We start from the raw sequence: 16,368 nt of genomic DNA, 5'->3' as shown, positions 1-16,368 counted from the left end.
CTAACCCAGGCTGTTGTCATTCTCACCCCTTCCTAGAAGTCCTCCCTTAAAATTCTGTCTTCATTTTTCTCTCCTCCTTCCTTTCTCCCCCATCAGTGGAGGGCTGAGGACTCCATCGACCATGTAAGTACCACTCGTGTGTGTTCTAGTTTGGATCAGAGGGGTCTGGCAAATCGATGTATGAATTTTGTAGACATAGTGCTGTCAAAACATCCCTTTCACTCCCTTAATGAGGTTGGAGAGTTGCACTGTGAAGACTTCCACAAGCAGCAAATCCAGAGAAAATTGGCATTTAGATTGCTGCTAAATGCAGAAAAGCAATTGACATTTTCTATAATCTGTGTTTCCAGCTTGTTGCAATGCAATTTTAGGCAGACTCAAGTGATCGACTCAGGAGGTGCATCCTCCTCTCTGCAGTAGTTGGCTCAGCTAGTTGTATGGTAAAATCAGATATATAATCTTTAAACCTCATTGATCCAAGTCATGAAAAATAACCTGCACGCTCAACCGTGACCTTTGGCTGAAACAGAGACTGCAATAGGAAAACAATCACATTTAAATAGTTAAATCCAGTTTTTCCCAAATAATTTTGAAATATAAATTTGGAGGAACAAACTAGAAAATGACCTTTTTAGAGTCAGCAATTCAATTACACACCCCACTGTGGGCTTTCCAAGCCCAGTCCATTTCTCCTGCTGTTTAAACTGAGGAGTTTTGGTAGGAGTGGTTTTGTGATGACAGCCCTATGTTTCCATTGTGCAATCATCTCTTCCTTGATCCATCCTCATCTTACTTCCCCCTCCTCTGCTCCCCATGGTATGCTCTTGCATGAGAATTTCTCTTTGCATGGATTTGGGAGAAGTTAATCTTTTTGGGAGGTTCCGAGTCTGCAGGTTCTTTGTGGGGTGCTCTCCGTGGCTCTGTGGGCACCAGTTGTCCTGCACACTTGTTCGCTCTCAAAGACGCCGGGTGTGGAGTGGAGAGGTGGAATTTCGCTCATGCTCTGATTTTGATGTCGTTCTTATTGGTGCTTGTTGATTTGTATCTCTGGCTTTGCTGGTTCCACAATGACAATCCGGTGGCTTGGGCGAAGTAAGGCTGGGCAGGCACCTCGCAGGTGGGTCTGGATGGAATCGGGGGCCTGATGCTGCTGGTGTTTGGGAGACCAATTAATGGGAGAGCAGCAATGATTCCAGAACGAACAAACGAAAGATCCTTTGAAAGGCCTTTAAGGAATCCCTGGAAAGTAGACACAAGTCCCAGGAGGCATCCCATCTCCCCACCCCCACAGCACCAGTCCTCCCCTGGCCCCTTCACACATGATTCACCCTCTCTTGTCACCCTGTCCCATGTTATTCCTTGTGTTTGTTTTCATCTGGTCGTAGTGCATCTCTTGTACCCTGGCCAGTAGCTTTACTGTGGTTGAGTCTGAACAGCTGAGCCTGTGGCATGGCAGAGAGTGGGGTCTGTCCTGCATGGCCCTGCTCAGCTGGGGAGTCAAGTGGGGTTTTGCCTTTCCAAGAACGTCCCTATGTTGTCCATTAGGCAATATGGATAAAAAGTGGGAGAGGCTGTGGGGGGCTCCACAGTGGAAGGTCTGATAGGCTTTGGTGGAGGTAAATCAGTGGCCCCTGTGGAGCGGGGATGCAGAGGGAACGCACCAGAGGCCAGGCTCTGTCCTACAGAGATAATTAGTGTGCACTGGGGTGTCCAGTCCCATCCCCTGCCCCACGTCACTGCTCGCCGGTTAGCCAGGACAGCTTTGGGGGAGCTCAGCAGGGTGTTACAGCCTTGCCCTGGCCTAGGCAGCTTTCCCTGTCTTCAGGGGGCTATGCTTACCAAGGCAGATCCCATTCGTAACATCAGTGACAGAGAAGTCCTAGGGGTCGTTTTCCTCAGCCTGTCCGCAGAGTCTGGGAACCGCTTGGCTGCCAGTCCCAGGGCCCTTCGCGGGTGGAGCCCCTCAGCTCACACGGAGTCACCTCCGATAGAAAATGGCAGGTGGTCATGCTCGGTTCTTTGATTTCAATGTGCCTAGGGGGCTCATGCCCTCCTGGTGCCCCGGGAAGGGTGAAGCTGGGGGTGGGGCTGCACGGCAGCGAGGCACTCTCAGCAGGAGCCGACACGTTCTGAGCACGTCGTCCTCGCCAAGCCTCAGTTACTTCACTGCTAGCAGGGCCTTTCCTCCACCGCCAGCAGCATAGTGCTTCTGCGGCTGTGCCTTGGGGCAGCTGTTGGGCTGAGCTGGAGTGATCCCAAGTTACTGGCCCCTGGCCAAGCCCACCCCTGAGAACTTGCCCCACCTTGTGCATACATGGACCCTCCCTGGCAGCAATGCTGCAGCGGAGTTTCAGCCTGGGGGGGCCTGAGCAGCAATGCCCTGACAAGCCCGTCTCTTGGACCACAGCGGCTCCCCCACCCTGGGTTGTCTCCCAGGAGTTCCCAGCAGGACTCCAGGCACCTTCAAATTCCAAAATCAGCCCCAGTGAGGGTTGCACTGATGTACCCTGAGCTGGCCTTCTGCTTTTGTTGGTGGCTTTGATTTGTTATGATCCACTTGCTGGGTCCTGGCTGTCCCTGAGGGCTTTGCCTAGAGTGCATTTTCCAACCAAAACTTCCTGGAAACAGCAGCTGTGGAGGCAAGGGTGGGGTCGAGGCTCAGAGGAGTTACTCAGAGCCGGTTAGGGATGGCCCTCGTGCCCTCTCAGCCTCTGTTTCTAGGCAAGTTTGCACAGGTCTGGTGGCAGCTTTGGATACAGGCACAAAACCCTGAGTGTCGGAGAGGTGACATCTTTGTGAGAGAGGGCGAGTGAGATGTTAGAAATGGAGCCACTGGAATAAATGTTGTCATTGTGCCGTTAACGCCGCACAGGCGTGAGGTTAGAGACCTGCAGGGGGTGTGATGCACGCAACAAAACCAGCCATCATCAGTGCGTCTCTGACTGAAAGCCTTCAGATGCCGGGCCTCCTTCCTGTATCCCAAGCAGTAACCAGATTTGTTTCTTGTTGCTTATTTTCTGCTCACCTTATGAACGGTCCCGCAGGAAACCATCATAGGAGGCCTTCTACCTGAAACCACCTATTCCGTCACTGTCGCAGCCTATACCACCAAGGGAGATGGGGCACGCAGCAAACCCAAAGTCGTCACTACGACAGGGGCGGGTGAGTGTGTGGTGCTGCTGGGTGGGTTTATGAAATTCCTTGGGACCTGGCACACCTGATACTGCTGAGGGCGCACCTTTGAAAGGAGTGGGCAGGATGGGGAATGTCATGGGGATTTGTACTTCTGCAGTGGGGGCAAAGGATGAGAGTGCAATCTGTATCCCTTACGCACAGGCTTTACATGTGGATCAGTTGTGCAGGGTTCACACACAGCAGGGGTGCAGGTAGGAAATGGACAGACACTGGGTGGGCAAAAGGGGAGAAAAAGCAGCTGCCCTTTAGAAGAGATCTATGAAAACCTTTCAGCCTTAACGTACCCACTCAGTGCTGGGAGTAGGGAAGGGAAAGCCAGGTCCTAGACACCAGACCTCACCTGACTCTGAAATGAAGTCCTCCTCACACAGCTTTCTGATGCCCTGACACCTGGTTTGGGGCGGTTGGAGGGATTAGCCACGGTGGCTGTAGAGCCTCCTGCAACAGCCTTCATTGCGCTGAAGGGTTTTTGAGAGGCAGTTAGAAGTGGATCCAGCCTCTACATGTCACTAGACAAGCCCAGCTTAAACCAACACCTGCTGCTGCAGAAGTGCAGCAAAATGCCATATGCAGTCTTTGGATCCTGCTGAATCCAGCCATAGTTTGTTTCCAAAGTTCTACTGTCTAAACAGACAAGCGTATCCAGTGTTAGTGCCCAGAGGAGCCCAGGCCCTGGTTCAGGGACATCACAAGAACACATCAGGCATTTGGCTTTTCTCTGGAAACATGATGGGAGCAGATTTGGGTGGTTGTTGGGAGAGAGGACCAGCTAGCCGGCATTGTCTAGTCATTCATTTTTGGATCACTAGCCCTGACCTACACGTGGTAGTCCTGCTGATTGGCAGACTAACCCCAGGCATAATGTTTATTGCTCATTATAATGGGAATGCATTTTGCATGAACTGGAAATCTGAGTTCCTGGAGCATTTAACCCAGGAATAGCTCACTCTCTGTGCTGCTCCAGATGGCACCAGGATAACTCCAGAGGTCATTTCCATTGTCAGCATCTCAGCTGCTCTATTCTGCAGGCCTCACCAGGACGTACATTCTGTTGAGTTAACACAGCTGTCCTGCAAACAGGAGAAGCTTCCTAAACATCCCAGTGCTACACAGTAAACTGCAGCAGATTGTCCCACCTCGTGATGCACATTTAAAGATAACGATATGTTGAATCAACTTTGAAAAATCATCTGTCCCTAACTCTTGGCTGCTGTTAGCAATTGTGTTGTGAGTTCGAGTAATGGAGAGAGCGACATTAGCAATGCATATTGAATTAGATGTACTTGAATAGTAGCAGAGTCCCCTCCTACAGATTTGTCCAGCTCCTCGGGACCTCAGAAGGGAACAGTGTTATGGGCTTCTGAGGGCAGAATTGGGCCAGAACACCATCAAATACAGTGTCTGGTTTATTACTACCAGGACATTATCCCACTGATTAGGGGTGTTTTCTGTATCAGTTGGATCGTATACAAATCTGTTCTCCCTCGGAATGGTGACACCCTTTGTGTAAGGAGTGAGGAATCCAGGTATTAAATCCTCAATTCCAAACTAACGGTTCTTAACCTGGGAAGGCAGCAGCCCTTCACTTGTACAGCATGAGCAGAATTTCAGTGGCTTGACTGTTGCTGCTCCCCAGTCACATCGACATTCACATCATGATTTGGTTCATCAGCTAAAGCAAAATACATTCTGATTGCTAACAGCCCACTCCGCACCACTTACAGCCTCTGCAGATGGTAAAATTACAAGGTTTGGGGGTGACATTTTTCCGCACCCAGATAGATCAGGATGCTGGGTATGGGCTTTTGGGCATCTGTGGCAACACAGTACCTCAGGGTCTAGGTTTTCCTGGTGCTGTGGCACTTGTCTGCAGCGAGGGTGTCGCTTGGAGAGGTCCACATAATCCAGAATGATCTGTGAGACAGATATGGGTTTTGAGGTGCAATTAAGCCATTGTACGTCTGGGTCTGGATTTTTATGTTGTAATGTCAGCTGCTGCATTCATTGCCCATTTAGACAGTAAAATTTGGGGAATCTGAACCCAGAATTTGCTGGATCCAGCTTTTATCAGCACTTGGATTTGGGTCCATCTAGGTTGTATGCTGCACTTACCACTGTGTTATCTGAGCACAAAGTTACACCAATCCTGGACCCAGTAGACCTGAGTTTTCTCTCCTCTCTTTCCGGCAGCAGGATGGGTTTGTGGGTGGTCACAGTGTCTTTCTGTTCCAGTCCCAGGCAAGCCCACCATGATGATTAGCACAACAGCCATGAACACCGCTCTCATCCAGTGGCACCCCCCCAAGGAGATGGTCGGGGAGCTGCTGGGGTACCGGCTGCAGTACAAACGCACCGACGAGGAGAAGATGAACATCATGGACTTTGGGAAAAATGACCATCACTACACTGTGACCAGGCTGCACAAAGGTGCCACCTACATCTTCAAGCTGTCTGCCAAGAACAGAGCCGGTCCAGGGGAGGAGTTTGAGAAGGAGATCACCACGACAGAGGACTTGCCCAGTGGCTTCCCGCAGAACCTGCGTGTGGTTGGGCTCACCACCTCCACCACAGAGGTGGCCTGGGACCCCCCAGTGCTGGCAGAGCGAAATGGGAGAATTACCAACTACACGGTTATGTACAGAGACATCAACAGCCAGCAGGAGCTGACCAACGTCACCAAGGACACGAGCATCATGCTGACCAACCTCAGACCTGACACCACCTATGACATAAAAGTGAGGGCCAGCACCAGCAAGGGGGTGGGGCCGCTCAGCCCTAGCATCCAGTCCCGGACCATGCCTGTTGAGCAAGGTAACAAGCCTTACAGTCCAGCCTCATCTCCAGCCGGTGACCCTCCCTTTGGTGTGGCAGGCTGGATTCCCCCTGGCTCTGGCTAACGGGGCTGTACGTCATCTCATTTCCTCTAGTAAAAGTGGCTCGGCACAGGGAGCCTCGCTGAAGGCTTCCCTCACATTGCCTGTTACTAGGAGGAGGATTTTTGGTAGGAACATAATTGCCTCTGTCACTTCACACGCACACTCCCATTGCATCTGTACATGAAAGGGTCTCTGCTGACTCTGGTGCAGACCTGCAAGTTCCAGCTCCTGAGAGCTGCTGGCTTTTGATCCTGGCAAAGGGCCAAGAGAGTTGTCGGGGGGAGAGGAAAGCTGCAGTTCAGTCTAGAGCTGCCGTTCTCTGATGTTGGAGAATGTAGTCACCATCAGAAACTCGGCTGGGGGAAAGGCTGCTGCGCTCCTCTGCTTGTCTCCTTTCCTGCTGCTGCTGAGTTCAGTACCCCGTGCTGCTGAGTTCCTGCTGGGCCGTGCAGGCAGCTCACAGGTGTTGTTTTTAATTTCAGTGTTTGCTAAAAACTTCCGCGTCAACGCCGTGATGAAAACATCAGTGTTGCTGAGCTGGGAAGTGCCTGATTCCTACAAGTCGGTGGTGCCTTTCAAGGTAAGGACCAACTGCACGGGATGCCCCCATGGGAGGGCAGCAGCACCTCTACTGACTGCCTGTCACATGGCAGCGCCAGGCTGCCAGGCAAATGGTTGGCTGAGCAAGGCCTCCGAGCACAGAAATAAGGAACTGCTGATGCTTTGGAAAGCAAAGATACTAAGCCAGAGGTGCTGCTGGTTTCTCACCCTCCTTCCTGGCATCCTGCAGCTGCTTGGTTTACTCCTGCCTTCCTGGTCTCTGGCAGGGTTGCAAGCCAGAGCCATACCAGTGAAGGGGGTCAGCAGTGTTGAGTCAAACAATGAAAATGATTGCTCTGAGGCCAGCAGGAAAAGCCAAATGGGACAGGCTTGTGTCATGTGCTAAGTCAAGGTGGCGTGTGCCATGTTAGGTCATGTTCTTTAGAATGTGCATAAGTGCTGGGAGGTTCCTTCTAGATAGGTCATTAAGTGGCCCTAGAGGGTTGCTAATAGTGACAGGCCCAGGTTGCAGACACTGAGCGAGCTCACCATCCAGCTATAGACCTGAGCAGAGGAACATTTACTCCAGGTGCTAAGCCTCCACCCTTCCCTGGTGTGGGCCCACTGGTTCCTTTCCACGGTATATTCTCCAAAGCATCCCCCTGCTCTGCTCTTACCACCTGGGGAAGAGGGAGACTTGTGCAGTCCTCCCAAGGCTGTTATTAATACCTCTGCCCTGCTCAGCTTTGGTAGGGGCTTATACAGTCTGCCAGTGCCAGCCCCACTAGGTGTCTGGAGTCTGGCTGGACAAAGATCCCACTTCCAGCTGGCCAGGACAGCCCCCTGGCAATGCCTGCGTGAGGCGCTCCTGTTCTCAGTATCCTAGCAGGCTCTGCATTTCTTTGTAATCCAGGCTGGCGCTGTGGCACAGCGGAGCTGGTGGTGTCTTACAGCTTTGTGCCCTCAGAGAGGGAGATGCTCTCTGGACATAAGGGGAAATCCCAAGGCTGCAGAGCGTCCATGAGACAGCTGGAAATGTGATCTCATCACAGGACCTGAACAAGGCAGAACAGCCTGAAAACCAGGCGGCAACTCGACTTTAGAGTGGCTCTCTTTGCCCCGGCCCTGGCTAACCAGGTCGCCTGCTCCCCACAGAGCTATCAGAGCAGGGGCACAATCCCGAGCGGTGGTTCCATTTTAGCAGTACATAGTCCCCTCTCTGATGGCTACCTGGGCAGACCCTGCACAAATGGCTGCTGCTCTCACTTGTCCGGCCCAACGCTGGGTGTTATATCAGCCTCCGGGCCCACAATGGCTTATTCCCATGGGCCCAAGCTGCCCGTGTCCCTTCAACAGCCCCAGCTGGGTGTAGGGCGCAGCCGAGGCACGCAGGGTGGGGGATTTCTGCAGAGGTGGTCCGGGCTGTGGGGGGAGAATCTTGCAGACAGAAGCACTGTATCTCTGCTCAGAGTTTGCTGTGCCGAAGGGCGCTGATGGGCATGCAGACTGACTCGCTGAACCCATACAGAGGTGATCGCTAACACTTCTGGGCATTGCGCCACCTTGAATTCTGAAACGTGAGTTCTCTGTGCCCCCCCATCGCTGTAGTGGTGGAGCAGCTCACAAGCACTGATGAATTTACACCCACCCACCCCCAAGAGGCAGGAAAACATTACCCCCATTTCACAGATGGGCACTAGGCCCAGAGACACACAGGGAGCCTGAGTAGAGCCAGAGATGAAAACCCGGGCTCTTGAGTCTGAGTCCAGAGCTTCCTTCTCCACAACCTGAACATCTCCCTGCCTAGCAGTGAAATCAAGGTCACCAGTTTCCTGTGGTGAGAGTGAACATGTCTCCAAGGGGAGTTCTGTGCTCACCTGTGTGTGGGCAGGGGGTGCGATGCAGGGTGCATTGCCCATCCATGCTGCGTGTGTAGGAAGCGCATGGAATGGATGAGTTGAATGCCAAGGGATATGACCACACCACAGGGCAGTTTCTCCACAGCAAGTGGGAGAAGCGTCTGGAATGGCTGCCTGTGTTTGTGTATCTCTCCCCTGCTTGCTGCTAATCACGCCCCATTTCAATCCTGCCTCTCAGTTAGAACGCTGAGTCGGAAACACTTTGAATTTGCAGAGTTTAGCTGGAAAGAGACAGGGAATCAGAGAGGGCATGGCACTCACAGCTTCCCGGGGCCGGCCATGTTTGGACAGGCAGGAGTCTCATTGGGACGGAGGGAATAGCCCAGATCCCAGTTTGTGCAGTGTGTTGAATGGCCAGTTTGGTTTCCTTATTCTAGCCACAGTGGTTTCCCCTCCAAGTGCTCTGGGTGGGGTGCTGCAACTTGTGGGGGTGAGTAGAGCAGGTCAGGTGCCAGAAGGAATAGTGCTGATGCCTTGTCTCTGCCTTGTAGCCAAACACGAGCAGTGATTCATTCCGTGTCTGCCCCTGCTGTGACCCAGGAGTAGATGGTGTTAGTTACCTGTCAGCTGAGAGCAACCATGCACACGGGAGGGTGGTTAAAGATATTTCTCCAGTAGTATCTTTCTTCTGTTAATACTCCCAGAAATGCAGGTGCATGTGGGCTTAGAGGAACAGCCCCTGGGCTTTGACTGCACTGATAGAAGTCTCAACCTTCAGGAGTTTGTTTTACAAACAAGGTTCACCTCTTTACTCTCTGCTTAATGCAGGCACATGAGAGGCAGAGGACAGAGCCTAATAACCACAGCAGATAAATCTCCCTGGGAACAATTAGTATTATCTGCACTTGATAAACAGTCTCACACTAAATCTACATCCCAAAGGGTGTCACATTCCATGTTAACCGATTTAATTAATAGGGATTTTGTTCTGATTGTGAGTACTGGCACAACCTTGTGGGTTTTGTTGTTTTTTTTTTTTTTTGGGGGGGGGGGGGGTTGGTGAATTGGAGACCTCTGGAATTTTCACTCCTCTCAAATCAGTAAAGCAGGTGTCAGTTCTCTTCAGGGAACTTCACAGCTTCATCTGGGCCTGGGATAAACTCCCTGAAAAGCGCTGCCTGGCTTTGGTGGGGCATTTTACAGGAGATGTTACATTCCAGCCCTCTGGGCCATACGCCTTGGACGCTGTTCTAGGTCCCAGGGATTTTCCTCCTTGCATATTTTCCAAGTAAAGGCGAAATTTGACAATTGCTGGATTCTCACCATTTTGAGCTAGGAGCTGGTTTGGGCACTTTCGGTGCTTTCACGTCAAGTGTAAGGCCAGCCTTGGTGGTGATTTTTTCGTTTCCTTGATACACCTCCCTGGCCTTGCCTAGGACAGAGGCTGTGTGGGTTGTGGGCAGTATTGTTAGGTATTTTACAGGGGAGAAAAAGATTCTAACTCCCTGCCAAAGTGCAGGATTTGTTGTGTTTGCGCCATCCAAGACGGATGCTATCCAGCCTCTATTTGAAGGAGCTTCCAGGACGCCCCGAGGCGTCTGTTCCATTGTCCTACTGCTTGGACAGTCAGGAAGGTTTTCCTGAGATTCCCTCTCAAGCTGCTCTGTTTCAGTCGTTGTGTGAGTCAGTTCAGCACATTTTCAGGTGAGCTTAGAAACAGCCACCTGAGTGGCAGCTAGCCTCCGCTGCGTTAACCAAGACTCCAGCCTTCAGCAAGGGCATTTGGGCCCACCTAGCGTTGCAAGCCTGTCTCTGTGAGCTAGAGCAGCTCTGACAGGGATTTTATAGCAGGCCAGGCGTGGGTCAGCCCAGTGTTCAGCAGTTTAAAGCCCTATGGCCACATTTCACTGCTGACTAAAGTAGGTGTCACTGAGCCGTTCTGCAACCTCTGGCTGGTAAGTTAGCTTCAGGCCCCTGGGCTCCCACGCAGCAGTGACTTTATCCCTGTGCCCTTACATCGTCGTACGGTTCATGGAGAGGCACTAACTAATGGTGCAGAGAAGGTAATGCAGATTGGCAGGTAAAGGAACACGGAACCGTTGTGGGGAGAGGGGCTGGGAGCGTTGTTCCGTTGTCTTTGGGCACACGTGTCTGGGCAAGGCAATGAACGTCATCTTCGGATGTCAGCAGGAGACCATGCAATGCAAGTTTATGTAGCTTTTCAACCAAACCCAGAGCAAGCAAGGAGACTCTGGCTGAAAGCCCCAGACTGTCCATCCAGTCTGCAGCACTCGTGGGCCTTCCTGCCCCCACCCCCAGGGAAACACCGCACGCTTGTTCCTGTTCCTGGAGCTGCCGCGTTTCTGTACCAGCAGAGATGGCTGGTTGCTGACTCAGCAGACCGCGATGCCGCTCAGAAAGGACGGACACAGGCTTGACTTGGTGGCGAAAGCGCGGCCAGGGTCATTGTCAGCAAAGCTCGGAGTCAGTGCCCAGCTCGCTGGGTACCGGCACACTAACACGTGTACGCCTGTCCCATAGGCCAATACAAAGCTGCCCCTCCTGTTATACAGCGATACAAACAAGCTACGTGCTACTCTCCAGATGTTACTGGTTACCATCCTTGTGCCTCAAACCTAATAGTTCAGATAAAACCTCCTCATCCATTATCCTGACCTCCCCTCCGGATCTTACACGGGGTCCCACCCCGCCCTCTGAGGAGAGCATTAGGTGGTTACTTGAGAGGTCTGCGTCTTCTGTGTTTGCTTGGTCAGCTGATTCCTAGTGTTACTACTCTAACAATGCCCACTTTGGTTCCCAGCCAACCTTGGCTCATACTTTTAACCATGCCTAGGGCTCCAGCAAGGCCTATAACCTTCACACGTGTGCATTTTATAGACAATATGCCTTCCTAAAGCACATGTGGAAGCCCTTTGGAATCACTTAGTTGTGGGAGACTGTGTGATGGGAGATCCCACCTGCTGCAGAGTCTGGGATGGGGAGCAGAGTTAGAGCCGGGTTTGTGTGACCTTCGTGTTTCAACTTTGTTCTTGTTTGAGTCTGAGCAGGTTTCCTGAGCTGAGGCAGGGAGCCAGGTAGGAATCTGCCTGTAGCCCAGCCCTGTTCTTGTCTGGAATATGTTGCCCACTGCTGCAATGTTCTGTTAGTGTTTGAAGGAGTTGATGCAAGGATAGACTGCAGAGCTGTAAAATAACCAGCTGTTTCTTCTGGCTTGGCTGAGTCTGGTGTGACTGAGCAGGAGGAAACCTGCCAACTACACATCTGAGATTCCAGAGGCTTTAAGAGGCATTTCTGGGTCGGATTCTTTGCACTCACTCTAGCGTCTGTCTGATGTGTCTCTCTGCAGAGACAGGGATTAAAGCCTCGGTAGAAATAGTCTCACAGCAGTCACAGCAGAGAACACTCCCTCTGCATCGCCTCTGCACTGGGGAGCCAGCAGGGCTCTCATCGCTGCAGGCATCCTTGTTAATTTAGCAGCGGGGACCCATCCCTAAAGCCCAGCACAAGTCAATGAGAACGTTGATCGTATCTGTCCCTCTCCTACTGAACCCTCCCCTTGTGCTCGGTTCCCAGCTGACCATCTCCTCTGGGATGCTGGAGAAGAGTCTGTATGTGAATGGACCAACCTCAGCAGAGTGCAGTGGCCAAAGCCTTCTGGCACGTGGCTACTTGGATAACCCAGAGCAGCACTGTACGCCTCACTCTACTCCCTGTGCCTGGCTGCCCCTTGGGGTTCTGCAGGGCCTGCTGCTCCACTTCTCTCTGGAGAGGCTAGCTCCTCTGAGGAGTTAATGAGTGGCACCTGCCCCAATGAGACAGCAGCTTCTTCAGGGCTCTGCTGGCTGCTTGCAGTGTGGGCTGGCAGAAGTGTCCCACCTCCCTCTTGTGCTGCTTCGCCAGGCTCAGCTGCACCCAGAGGGGAGAAAGATTGCTGGGTCCCTTCTCTGGAGAGCCCAAAGGCAGAGCATGTTTGTTGGCCTGAGCCAGCTGTCTCCACCTGGGTGCTCCAGGCTCACCCCCTCCCTGGTTCTTGACAGCAGCTCTCAGTATATGGTATCTTCAGAGCGCTTTATGCGCGTTAATTGCTCAAGCAGCCTCTACTAGATTCAGGAACACCCCACAGAGTGCTGGGGATTGCTAGCAGAAAGGAGCCGGCGTTCTGCTGCAGCCGAAGGTAGCTCCAGGCCCTCCAGTCCTCTCACCAGCACCACCTGTGTGTGTGGGGGGTTGCTTGTGTTTCTGACTCTGCCACGCGTTGCTGTTACAGCTGGGGTGGGGAGGTGTCCCCGTGCCGCTGGCTCTTCCAGTGAGAGTTTGAACCAGGGCTCACATCCAGATTTTCAGCCTGAAACCAACGGAGCCCAGCAGATGCCTCTCTGCTCATGCAGAACAGCAGCTGGAGCAAATTCATACTGAGCACGTGGGGCAGCAGCAACCACCAAGGAGAGCCCACAGCACCACGCGTCCAGGAGAGCAGCTCTCGGTCAGCCAACTAGGGTGGGTTGAGAAGGCAGCCACAGGGGCCTGGTTTCTTGTTTCCTCATGATACCACGTGGCAGTGCCCTGCTCCATGCCAACAGGAGAGTGCTCTATGCTAAGTCATTTCCCCGTTCTCTCCAGCAGTGACGCTGGGTGCAGTTCTTTGGAAGCCCACCCCAGGCAGAGGTAAGGTTTGAGCCCCAAGCGCTGTGCTTGGATTGCAGCGCGCCAGCAGCCATTGTCAGTGAGGCCGTGAGCCAGTGAGGTCGCGCTTGTGGATGTGTGAGATGCGTTACTGATTGGTCAGAGGCATTATTCTAGGAAACAAACGATCCCTGTAGTTCCCTTTCTGGGAAGGGGCAGTTCTGCGTTAACCTTTGAGCCTGCGTTTACTGTTAGATTGGGGATGAAACCACTTTAGAGCAAATGGGGTTTTATGCCAAAAGTCCATTGTATGTCATGTCCCCACAAGGAAACGAAGACCCATTAATATAAACCCATCTGTATGGTCGTCCTACCTATGCGCTGAAGGGGGGGGCATCGCCAGGGACGCGTCTGGTGGAGTCTCTGCAGTTTAGGATTCTAACCACCCAGCTGGTGTTCGAGATGCCGCACTGTGGCTGTAGGGAGCAGTGAGTGCTGCTCTGCTGGCGGCTGTGGGTTACTCTGCCGGACCTCAAGCTGTATGGCTCTTTATGGAATTCACAGGATGAGAACCACCTGAGGTAGGGCCCAGAGCCAGATTATCAGCTCTAATGCTGCCTTCTATTCTGAGCATGTTTTGTCAGCAGCCGATGTGTCCTTTCCTGTTTCAGATCCTGTACAACAGCCAGAGTGTGGAGGTGGACGGCCATTCGATGAAGAAGCTCATAAGTGACCTTCAGCCGGATACGGAGTATTCCTTTGTGCTAATGAACCGCGGCAGCAGCGCTGGTGGGCTCCAGCACCGGGTATCTATCCACACGGCTCCTGATGTCTTGCAGAACAAACCCATCTCCACAAACAAATACATGCAGGAAGGAAAGTTCACCCTCACCCTTCCCAAAGTCCAGACCTCAGCGCCAGTTAGGTAGGTGCTCCCTGCTAATGGACCAGAGGGCAAGGGGAGGTAGGAGGCTGGATTGTTCTCTTTACGTACCCACTAAGTCTAACCCATTCTAACCCATTGATTCGGTAACATTGTGGGATGAATGCCAGAGCAGCCCACAAATGCTGGAGCCAGGTTTTCCCTTCACCACATGATAGCGTATTGCTGGCATGTTCTGAGCTGATGTTTTTGTGAGATAGGGCAACACAGCTCCCCATCCCTTCTAGGGGCGGGACTCAGACCCTCCTGGTAAAGCCAGCTGAGGGGCCAGAGGTGCTTTCTCTGTCACTGTGCAACAGCTTTTGAATAAATTGTATCTTTAAAGCCTCCAGGAGATTAAAACACGCCAGTTCATAGAAGTCTCATTTGTAACTGTGATAGCCTTGTGCTGAAACCCAGTTCCCCCAGGGCTCCTGCTACAGCCAGTTTATATAAGTGTCCTTACCCCAGCTCCTGTTACCATCCTCTAGCGCGTGGTCTGTGTATCTTCGTTAACCTAATGATCGCTAGCAGGGAGTGCTCCGATCCTCAGCACAGCAGGAAAACTGGCCTCTGACTCAGTGAAGCTCTTTGCCCATTACAGAAGGGGAGAAAGAGGAGATTTGGGGAGGGGGTTTTGATGGGAGGCATGTTGAACCTGTTTCTAGTCAATCGCCTGCTGAAGAAATGTCCTGATATCTCCTGCTAGCAGCAGCCTCCTCCCCTGACCCCTCTTCCCTCCCCAGGTGGTACTATATTGTGGTTGTGCCCGTGGGTCAGACCACCAGCAGCCGCGCAGCCCGGTGGCGGACGCCTGATGAGATGGAGCTGGACCAGGTAGGAGTCAATGAGACCTGGTTTAAGTATGATCTGCTAAGGCTTCCTTTTGTGCTTCGCCCACGCTGCCTGGGCCCTGGGAAAGGTGGCTTAGTGCTCCGGCTTGTGTGAGCTAAGGGGCAGAGCCAGGCCTGCCAGGGGACAGGATTGCAGAGAAGCCCCCAGAGCTCACCTTTTCCTTCCTGCCTGTGCAGGGTCTGATAACAGTCCTCATGCTTGGCACTCCCAGAGCCTGCCCAAGGGTTTGATTCCTAACGATGATCCTTCGCCTTCTAGCTGCTTCCCTGGGAGACTCCCTCAGCCCTTTGCAAACACCGAGTCAGACCCCAGCATTAGGCAAGAGAGTAAGTAGTGCTGTCCCCATTTTACAAGTGGGGAAGCTGAGAAGCCAGGTCATTTACCCAGGGTGTCTGCGAATGTCGGGTACAGAGCTAAAACTCAGCACCCAAAACTCTCAACCCCCCATCCAGTGCCCTAGCCCCTTCCACGTTGGACTGTCAAAATGCTTTTCATGGTTTAACCATCACAGCTCCCTGTCTGTCTTTGGAGTAGGATTTGAATGGTGCGCAGTAAATATGGCCCAGGGGCCACACATTGAACAAGGAGAAAACAAAATAGTGAACAGCTGATCATTGCTTCCGGTGCGCTGAATGAGGCAGGGTCCTGTGGACAGCATAGTGTGTGATCGTGTAATTAAAAACTCTCATAATGCATAGGCACCAGGGGGCCGACTGAAAGCTGCATGGGCAACGTGCATTCTGGCATTTCCTGCATTAGAATGCTTGACTTCGCTCACAGAGCCGCACGCTCTCCCTGCAGCCCAGAGTTAGACACAGGCCGGTCTGTATCCTCCATGCTCGGACTTCCAGCAGTGTGGGCTAATACAGCCGAAGAGGAGGCAGTGCGGCACGGGGGCTCGTGGAGACCGTAACAGGGTGGTTCTGAAGCACGCAGAGGTTTGGTTTTTTCAGTAGACTCTAGAAGGGGCTTTCGCTGATGCCAGCCCCTTGTGCACGAGCCCAAGTCTGCACTGCCGCATGGTGAACAGGCAGCGAGGTCCTGCTGTGGTGCCAAACAAGCACAGAGCCGGTGCGGCCTGGTGTCACCCGCAGCTGAAAGGGACTGAAGGGTGACAACGGGCAGCAAATGGCTGCTGTGCAGACGTGCTGGCTGTAATTCCCCACCCCTGCAGCTCTCATTCGTCCCTGCCTGGTGCAAACATCACAGTCCATTGGCATTCTCCTGCTCCCCATGGTTCCCAGGGTATTAGTGAGCCTCCCTGGCTCACTGCAACAGGGGCCCAGCTGCCAGGGGGGAGAGGCTGGGGCGCTCTGACGGCCTGCCAGCACCTCTGCGTAAATACCCATGTTTCCAGCCCCAGGTCACTCTCGGGCCCTGTCTGCTCTGACAATGCAGCAATGACATGTTGGGCTGTGAAATGTATTTCATGCCTCCTCCTCCATTTGAAATTAAAATGTCCGTTCGGAGCCTGGCA

The 16,368-nt window shown here is 52.7% G+C and overlaps 1 protein-coding gene across 1 annotated transcript in view; it reads left to right on the top strand.

Annotated features, from left to right (window-relative positions):
• The window catches only part of PTPRF (protein tyrosine phosphatase receptor type F), a 358,571-nt gene that overhangs the window by 294,762 nt on the left and 47,441 nt on the right, over positions 1-16,368 (top strand). Inside the window, exons 14-19 of the mRNA XM_077823717.1 lie at positions 97-123; positions 3,045-3,162; positions 5,428-6,006; positions 6,554-6,651; positions 13,786-14,039; positions 14,783-14,873. Coding sequence (XP_077679843.1) covers positions 97-123; positions 3,045-3,162; positions 5,428-6,006; positions 6,554-6,651; positions 13,786-14,039; positions 14,783-14,873 — 1,167 coding nt within the window. The remainder of the gene's footprint in view (positions 1-96; positions 124-3,044; positions 3,163-5,427; positions 6,007-6,553; positions 6,652-13,785; positions 14,040-14,782; positions 14,874-16,368) is intronic.

This window comes from Eretmochelys imbricata, chromosome 8 (assembly GCF_965152235.1).
Source record: "Eretmochelys imbricata isolate rEreImb1 chromosome 8, rEreImb1.hap1, whole genome shotgun sequence".
Classification (NCBI taxonomy): Eukaryota; Metazoa; Chordata; order Testudines; family Cheloniidae; genus Eretmochelys; species Eretmochelys imbricata.
This window is presented reverse-complemented; position numbering and strand designations above follow the sequence as displayed.